This window comes from Corvus brachyrhynchos, unplaced genomic scaffold (genome assembly GCF_000691975.1).
Source record: "Corvus brachyrhynchos isolate BGI_N302 unplaced genomic scaffold, ASM69197v1 scaffold319, whole genome shotgun sequence".
In the NCBI taxonomy this organism is placed as follows: domain Eukaryota; kingdom Metazoa; phylum Chordata; class Aves; order Passeriformes; family Corvidae; genus Corvus; species Corvus brachyrhynchos.
The window spans coordinates 37,988-47,335 of NW_008246065.1; the positions used below are offsets into that span (position 1 = coordinate 37,988).

A 9,348-nucleotide genomic window follows, 5' to 3' on the forward strand; every position below is an offset into this window, starting at 1 on the left:
GACACATACTGAAAAATAAGTCATGCGATTCATGATGATTAAAAGGAGACCAGCAGGACATCCTCCCAGGCAGATGTGCCACTCAAAGTAAACCACTCCACAAGGGGAAGCAAAATGAGTCACTCACAAGAAGTACTGTTGAATTCTTTTAATAACACTAGGAAAATATCATAGTATTAAAGTCCTGCACGGGATCCTCGGAAGGTTATTCGGGTTGGGATTCCTCTGTGTTTATAAACCAAATTTTGTTTCCCAAACTACTCCTTTACAATGGCATTTCCAGTTAAAACACAGCTACCCTATAAATACCTGAATGCCACAACACACACTGTGTGCGTGGGTTTTGTTTTTGTTTAAGTCTTAGCAGAAATAACGGGAAATCTACTCAACACAGGGAAGCAAATGTCGATTTGTTAAGCGGGGGATGTAAAAGCCAGTAAAGAATACATTGCGTACATAATACAGAAAGAAAAAAATTATCATCTGGAGTATTTGAAATTACACTGATTTTGCACCTTAAACCTAGTAAAGTTACTCTGTTGGCCAATACTAATCCACTGAACAAGCAGAATGTTGGTCAGAAGTCTAACGTTTCCTGTACCAGCACAGAGAGGATATAAGCAGTCCATTGCTGTTAAAAGAAAACATGAAATCCAGCTCATGTTTCTGGTTAGGGATCAATTTCTTCGGGAACTATTGTTAACATAACATCTTCGTTGCCCCTGCGCACAACCATGTGCAACGTACTGTCCTTTTTAATAATGTCACTGACATCACTGGCTGAGCTTATCGACTGTCCATTGATGCTTATAATCACATCGTTGTCCTTCAGGCCACCACTGAAAATACAAAGCAGCAATGTGTTATTATAATTGCAGTTTTATTGTTTAGAAAAAAAAAAGAAAAAAAGATTGCTGGATTATTTCTATTTCCCACCCAACAGCAGCTGTGCAGACATGGCAGGCATGAGGAAAGCAATCAGAATTTATGAAGCAGTGAAGGTTACAATAAAGTGCAGAAACCTCAGAATCTGATGGATGTACAAGTTCGATTAATCCCATATTTCACTGTCTTCAAAGGAATTCACTATTGCAAATAGCAGTTAATTCTGCAATAAAGATCCTAGGTGCTGATATCTGTCTTCTAAAATAATTGCAACAAGGCACACTCATTTTAGAGGGGAGATTTCCCAAGCTTTTGGGAGAGGCATAGAGAGGCAACCTGAGTGGCACTGTGTGCTAACACATGAGGAATTTCAGTCCCTGTTCTCCACACGCAGCTCACTGGCAGCCACTTCACATACCCTTCATGTTTTAAACTTGAGCAGAGTAACACATGTAGCTACCCAGCTTGGTCACCAAAAAATCATGTGCGTCCTTCCTCTCTGGGCACTGCCCATAGCACCCAAAATCCCTTTTTCTGACCTCAAAAACTGAATATTCCTGTCTCAAAGCAAGACGGGGCAGAATCGGGGCCGCGTCTCTCCCCGAGCTGGCTGGAGCTGCTGCCAGCACCAAGAAACAGCTGGTGAGGGATGCCACAGACCACAACATCTTGCCCAGTCTTGCACAACGATCTGGCTCCCAGTTATGGAAAAATTAACCAAGACAGATCAGACATGATTCAGCCCTTCACAAGCATAATCCTTCACAAAACCACAGACCACTCATCGGCCTCTTCCACCCACAGAAGGAGCCTGACATGAGTGTCTCCTGCAAGCAGGATGCCCTTGGCCAATGTTTGCAACAAATCTGGTCGCCTACTGAAGGCATGGCTCAGAACATGTTCCTGGAGGAAGTCATTCCATGGTTTTTCATGCAGCCTCTCCGTGTGACTCAAAGCCAGGACGGGTGACTCCAGCACTGCTCCAGTGCCCCACCAGCACATCTACACAACATGTGCTGGAGAGATCAGCAGAAGAAGGAAACCCCTGGGCAGGGGGACTAGAAGTGAGGAGGACAGAGCCAACATGGGCTGCATTTTAACTGCCAGGCCAACCTTTGGATGGAGCACCTTGATTTAGGTCTGCCTTCACATTCAAAGGTTACATTGCCTCACATCTCTTCTCCCCTTCTAAAGTCCTTCTCCCACTCTCTGCTGTTATCCATGCTCCTAAAATGACTTTTCTGCACCTTCAGACTGGACCTGCACACCAAGGCAGCAATTCCAGCCCCACACTGGAGCAGCCAAATCATTCCTACACATTCCTTCACATTACAGACACTCTCCAGTCTTCTGCCTGACCAGCACTGCCAACAAGAATCATCTGCAAACACAGCACAGCAATAGTTCACAGAGGACACTAGACAGCTAACACTGTTTATCTTACATCCAAACTGCCAAAAAGACACCATCCAACCATCCTTGCAGTCTTCCTAAGAGGTAATGTATGCTTGCCCCAAGCAGCTTTCTGCCTACATGCCTTTGGTACCACATAAGCCTCTTCATTGCCACAAAGATTTACTCTTCTCTTAAATGATCACTAGTTTCAGAAAATGAATAAGGTTTCCCATTTCCTGCCCTTGATTACTGAGCGGTTTCCTATCAAGCAAACCCCTAGAGGAAAGTGTCTCCAGCAAAAGCCAGCCAGACCAGTGCCAGTGACCACAGCCCAGCTGCCAGGCTTCAGCCAGACATGGTACCAACCAGCAGGGCAGTTTCTGAGCAAATACTGAGTAATATGAATTTAAAAAATCAGTTGTCCAAACCCAAAAGCTCTTCCCAGTAATGTGACTGCTGACAGAGCTCTCACATGGAAGAGTGCCTGCTGCCAAGAGAGGATTTCATCCTCAAGGCTTGCCAGGGGAGCTGGTGGGTTTGGCCAACACTGAGGTGGACACATCTTCCCCAAGGTGGACCCAAAGCTTCTCGCTCGCTCTCCTGCAGAGTGACCAGCAGGGCTGTGGAGAGTGTGAATAATCAAAGGTCTTTATTCAGCACTGGCATTGGTACAACAGATGCCTTGGAAGCAATTGCTGAGAAAAATGAAAAGGGAGCTTTCACACCCCCTGAATCTCTGCCCTTTGGGCCTGGAAAGCTGACAGGGCTTCCCTGCAATACCCTGATACAGTTACAGAATTGCCCATCAGGGACCAGACTAAAACCACAAACCCATTTCCAGCAGACAACATAATAGCAATCAGATGGCCGTAACTTTGTTAATTTAGCATAATGAAGAAAGCCAGTTAAGCAGAGAACAGCCTCCATCTTTACCCCCTCAAGTCAGTGGCAGTGGTTTTGAGAGAAAAGTACTTCAACCTACGCTTCAGCTGGTGTTTCTGGAATAACTTCAATAACATAGGCCCCAGAGACAACATCAGGGAAGTCTTTATGGCGATCCTTCAGCTCTCTAGCTTTGCTGAAAAATGAAGAAATAGCAAAAAAAATATTTTGTCAAGACAGGAAAAAACCCGCCCACACTTTTTTACTGAAGTCACTTAATAACCACGAGCTGAGGTGTTTTACACATTGATATGGCACTTCAGCATTCATTTTAACCCTTAGATGCATATTTCAAGAATTATTACACTTCTTGCATGCATACAGCTTTTTAATGTTTATTTCTGGTAAGGGCAATAATTTCAGTAGAAACAGAGAGTCAGAGTTAAAACATTCCAAAACTTTACACCTAGCAGATCATAGAATCACAGAATGGTTTAGGTTGGAAGGGACCTTAAAGCCCATCCAGTCTCATTCTCTGCCTTGGGCAGGGAACACCTTCCACTGTTCCAGGCTGCTCCAAGCCCATGTCAACCTGGCCTTGGACACTTCCAGGCATCCAGGGGCAGCCACAGCTTCTCTGGGCACCCTGTGCCAGGGCCTCCCCACCCTCACAGGGAAGATTTTTTTCCTAATATCTCATCTAAACCCACACTCTGTCAGTTTGAAGCCATCCCCCCTTGTCCTGTCACTCCAGGCCCTTTGTAAATAGTCCATCTTTCTTTCAGGCTCCCTTCAGGTACTGGAAGGCCACAATTAGGTCACCCCAAAGCTTGTCTTTTCCAGGCTGAACAATCCCAATTCTCCCAGCCTTTCCTCATGGGAGAGGTGCTCAACCCCTCTGATCATCTTTGTGGCCTCCTCTGGACATGCTCCAACAGGTTCATGACCTTTTTGTGCTGGGGACCCCAGAGCTGGATGCAGAGCTCCAGCTGGGGTCTCCCCAGAGCAGATTAGAGGGACAAAATCACCTCCTTCAACCCTCAACACCTAAAAAACCCCAACCCTGTGTGTTTCAATGCTTTGTTCTACCTGTGGATCCTGCACAAGGGAAAACCTCTGGTTACTTTTACAGGACATGGCGTTACCTGCTCATGAGTCTCTTATAGTTTGAGCATGAATAAGCAAGTCCACACAAAAGCTTCATTTGACGTTAAGTGAATTGTTTAATGAAAACAATTTTATAGAAATGGAAGTACGCACGTAGCTGATGTTAAGTCATGAAAACATACAACAACATGGATATAACCCCAGGACAGTCTCAGTCACTAGCTATTCTCTTCTGAAGCATTAAGGAGAAGAAAAAGCCAGGAGTTGTTTAAGAACTAGCTCATACGAGAGTCTAGAGGAGAGTTCGACCGTGTAGCAGACGCAGAGGAGAAGGTGGCAGGAACTGGCTGCGAGCTGTCCCCAGCCCGCACAGAAAGAGACACGGTGCTGCCTCAAACCTCCCAGGCGCTTCTGCACATCACGAGCTTCATCCAAATGCATGCAGAGACCATGCTTCAGAAAGGTGAGGAGCCACCTTGCTTACTTACCTGGGAGTTAGAGACATCATTCGTATGCCAATGTATTTCTTTTTGGTTACAGCTTTTCCTACAAAAAGGAAAACAGGTCTTGATCAGTCGCTCTGACCAAAGGAGCCTCGCAGGCTGTTGGCTTTCTGGTTTATCACTGTTTTCACAGAATGGTTTGGGTTGGAAGGGTCCTTCAAGGTCATCTAGTTCCAACCCCCTGCCATGGGCAATGATGCCACCCACTAAATGAGGTTATTCTCATGTTTTCCTCTTTGAAAGCAGTGAAGTACAGTACCTTTAGCTTGTCTGTCATGGGATTCAGTTAGGAACTTCTTTATTTTATCGGATGGGATAGCAAACGAGATGCCTGCTGTAACTTTTAATGTGTTAATTCCAATCACTTCACCATCCTATAGAAATTTAAAAAGTCATTATTAGCAAATGTGGAACACCTCAAAAAGAAATGGATAATTTCTTCCAAGCAGTCACAAAGACAAATTCACACTTTGTAGCTGGTCTTTAATTTTCTAAACTTTTTAAGTCTTAATTTTTTTTGTCTCCTGATAAAACACTACTTAGGAATTTTAGAAAATCAATGTGATTATTCATCTTGCTGCAGAAGAGATCAAAACTGGGCAATTCTCATGCTTCAAGCAGATAAGCAACATATTCTGCAGCCAATCTGTGTTTACTTCAGCAAGCACCACATAAAGTATGGCACCGACTGCTCCTGAGCCACTGTTACATAATAACATAAAGAAAAATGACAGTTCACCAAAATCAAAAGTTTTCCTGGCAATGTAACTCCAGAGCTTTGGATAAAACATCTCTGCTGTCATCTCTTCTGAAATCTCAGCAGCTTCTTTGCCTGCTTCATCCCAGATAATAACAATCCCCCACAATTTTTTTTTAAGTGAAGGTTAAGTGTGACTGAATGTGTGCTGTGAATTGGGTGGAAACAAAAAAAAGTTGCCAGATCTCCTTCAGGGCAGAAACTCTGAGTAGTTCTGAGTTTCAGTCTGTGCCATGCCTCCTGAGGACTCCACATACCCCCAGGAGACCTGAGGCATGCTTCATCCCAGATAAAAACAATCCCCCACAATTTTTTTTTAAGTGAAGGTTAAGTGTGACTGAATGTGTGCTGTGAATTGGGTGGAAACAAAAAAAAGTTGCCAGATCTCCTTCAGGGCAGAAACTCTGAGTAGTTCTGAGTTTCAGTCTGTGCCATGCCTCCTGAGGACTCCACATACCCCCAGGAGACCTGAGAGCTCTCACACAGTTTTGCAACCTGCTTCAGTCCATTCTACAATATTGGCAAATAAAGCCTAACATCCTGAGAATATGTGGACTTTTTAGGTGTCATTCAAAATGAAAGGGTAGATACATTTTAGAAACACTGAACTGAGTTTCGGTGCACATAAGAGAAGAATTGCCAGCTGCAGGGTAAACAGCAATGGCAAACACCTCACTGTAAAACATGCTTTCTGCAAGGCTTGAGCAAAAAAAAACACATTACACTTGTTCAAAACTGTGCAAACCATAAACATCCTAAACATTGAAATCCAAATGTAGCCTGTAGCCAGCATAAACACAGACAAATGATTAGTAAGAACCATGTGAATTTTGTGTAGTCAGCCAGATATCAAAAGCTCTGAATCACATATCTGGTAGGGGGAGTTTGCTTTTTTCTTGGTTTGGGTGGGGTATTTTGTTTTGTTTTTAAATTAAAAATCAATAAGCTTGACACTAAGTAAACTTAGAGAAACTCTTACCAGATTTACTAGGGGTCCTCCAGAGTTCCCATACTGAAAATAAACATAATTTAAGAACATGTTTTAATATTTACCTCTTAATTTGTTGCAAGCAAAACATGAAAGAATTTTCTGAAATATTTCTGTAGTACTGTTCCCATTGTCTATTAAATATGTGCAATAGAACAGTCCTAAACAGCCAAAGCCATAAACTACACTTTAACATCCCCCATTTTAGCTGAGCTTTGCAAATGCTTAGTTTTTCTTCTCTTGCCAGCGTAAGTTAAGAAAGCCAAGGTTTTCCTTTTGTTTTATTAGTGCCACACTAGAAACTGAGAAGATTTTAGGACAGCTCTGGGAGCTGTTAGTGAAGATTTCTTACAGGGCCAAGATTTGAAGTACAAAAACTATTGTTTTGCCTTAATGCAGAAACAAACTTGAATCCTTAAACTAATCTTGGCTTCTTTTTCAGAAAACAAGATGGATTTTGAAAAGATATTTGCCAGAGACTACTGCCTCCTCCCTAAAATCCTGCAAGGATTTTGAAGTGAAGGCAGATATTGTGCCTGGTGTGGTTCCTTGGGGGGTTTCTAAAAAACAACCAAGCGCTGCTGCAGCGCAGATGTCCAGATTTACATGGAGAGAAAAAGAAGAGCCAGCCATGCTCCCTGCTCCTAAGAGCAGCATCACAGGAGGAATCTTCCAAGCAGCTACTGCAGAAATGTGAGAGCTGGAGGCAGCAGGCTCAGAGGGGACGTACATTGATGATGGCATCTGTCTGAATGTAGTCCATGTCGGAGTTGCGGAGCCCCAGCTCCTTGCCCCCGCGCTGCGTGGTGCTGACAATGCCCGTGGTCACCGTGTTCTGAAGAGAAAAGGGACTTCCAATTGCCACCACAAATTCCCCTGGCCTCAGGTCTGCAGACTGACCAAGCAGAAGAACTGGCAATTTACCCTGCAAATGAAAATAGAATGAAAAAAAAGAGAAGAAAAATTCAAATGTTAGGATGCTGCTTCTCTGGCAGAACAAATGTTACAGAAGGATGAATACAGTCACAGGGTAGAGGAAAAGAGAGAGGCTTTTATCCCTCAGGGATTTTGCTTGCTCTGTTTTCTTTGAGTATTTTGTGTGGTTGATACTGAAACATCCCAATGGGCATCTACACTGGAGTGTGGGCTCTCTACACTGTAGGAGAACTTCTTTCACAACAGGTACCCATTAAATCAGGACCAGTTCCATGGCTAAAGGGATATTTATGCTCTGCTGTACAAAGCAAACATCTGATGATACTAGAAATGAGCCGTTTCCAACACTTCTTGAAATAATTAGCCAACAGCTGCTGAAGTAAAAGTACAATATTGTTTGAGAGTGAACACTAAAGAATCATGAAAGCAACAGCCCAAGAGTTTTAAACATGCATGTGTACAGTTAAAAGCATTTTATATTCTCACAAGACACCAGCTAATGTTTCATCTTACTTTTTTAAAACAAAGTTTCTCTTCCAAATAATTATATTCCCTCCTACATACAGTGACATCTTCCTCTGGAGATGTTAGGATATAAAGACTTTATGTGATTTTTCTGTTATGAGAGTAGGGGATACCATTATACTCCCTTTTAAGGTCTTATCTCTAAACATATTAAATATCATGTAGTTGAAGACATTCCCACTAAAACATTCTTAAAATCCAGCAAACACTGCATTGTACAGCAGTTAAAAATAAAAAAAGGGAGGGAAGGTTGGATCCACACATTCTTGCCAATGAATCAAGGGTGTTCTGAAACAGATCATACTTGAAATAGATACTTTTCCTTCATTTCTCACCTGCCTGTGCAACACACATTGAGTGCCATTTCTCCCTTTCTTCACACTTTTGAAAGTCAGTCCTTACCCTTACAGTGATGTGACATGTTTTTAAATATTTTTGGTTTATCTGTTATCCAAATGATCCTGACCCTCCCCAGGTAATTTAACTACGTATTTAATCTTGTCACTGGACTATTTCTATTAGCATCAGTGAACCTGGACACAAATAAATACAAGTTTTGACTCAGAGGTTTGGAGGATTAGGTTACTGAACCCAAAAATCAAAACAGAAATCTGGAGGCATTTATCTTTTGCTTGGCAAAGCTGACTTGAACCTAGCTTTCCTCCAAGCTTGACCTACTTCAAAACTCTAAATTTTTGGCAAAAAGGGAAATTATTACGTGTTTAGTTTGGAAACCCATGGCTAGATCTTTAGAGGTCTTCTGTTACCAGCAGTTTGAAAGCCTGAATCAATAAGTCACCCTTAGGGAAAACAATCTAGTAATATAAACTAGCCCAAATGCCCAGCATTTTGTATTTTTCACCTACAGTTTTATTTCAAATACCCTAAGAGATAGAAAGTAGAAAGTGAAAAATAATGGCACCAGTTATCACTATATGCAGCTGCAAATAGAGAAGTTACGGTTTTAATGTTTAACAAGATTGATCTTGTGCATCCTTTATCCAGCTTTGTTACAACTCCACCAGGGAAATTTTACTCAGATGAGCAGATTATTTCAATAAAATTCATTGCCAGCTCCCAGACAGGGTAAGATTCTTTTTGGAAACTTTATCTTTCAGTCTCCAGACAGGAAGAAAACAATTAAACCAACTGCTCATTCAACACAGTGAGCTGGGAGAGCAACAGAACAGGCAGCACAGAAAGGAGGAAAACATTTCCATGCCTAGTTACCTTTCAGAGGAATGTTTTCACAACCAGCAATGCCCTGCTATTAAATAATAATTGTAAAATACAGCCCTTATCAGTGCCACAGCCACAGATAAACCCAGCCACAGCTGTGGCTCAGTGCTGGGAAGGATCCAGCAGCTCTT

The 9,348-nt window shown here is 42.5% G+C and overlaps 1 protein-coding gene across 1 annotated transcript in view; it reads right to left on the reverse strand.

The window, feature by feature from the left end:
• Nucleotides 1-362: 362 nt before the first annotated feature.
• HTRA1 (HtrA serine peptidase 1) overlaps nt 363-9,348 on the reverse strand; it is a 16,856-nt gene continuing 7,870 nt past the window's right edge. Inside the window, exons 3-8 of the mRNA XM_017746809.1 lie at nt 7,248-7,442; nt 6,509-6,541; nt 5,032-5,146; nt 4,758-4,815; nt 3,263-3,358; nt 363-839 (exon numbers count right to left, since the gene is read on the reverse strand). Coding sequence (XP_017602298.1) covers nt 671-839; nt 3,263-3,358; nt 4,758-4,815; nt 5,032-5,146; nt 6,509-6,541; nt 7,248-7,442 — 666 coding nt within the window. The 3' untranslated portion in view covers nt 363-670. The remainder of the gene's footprint in view (nt 840-3,262; nt 3,359-4,757; nt 4,816-5,031; nt 5,147-6,508; nt 6,542-7,247; nt 7,443-9,348) is intronic.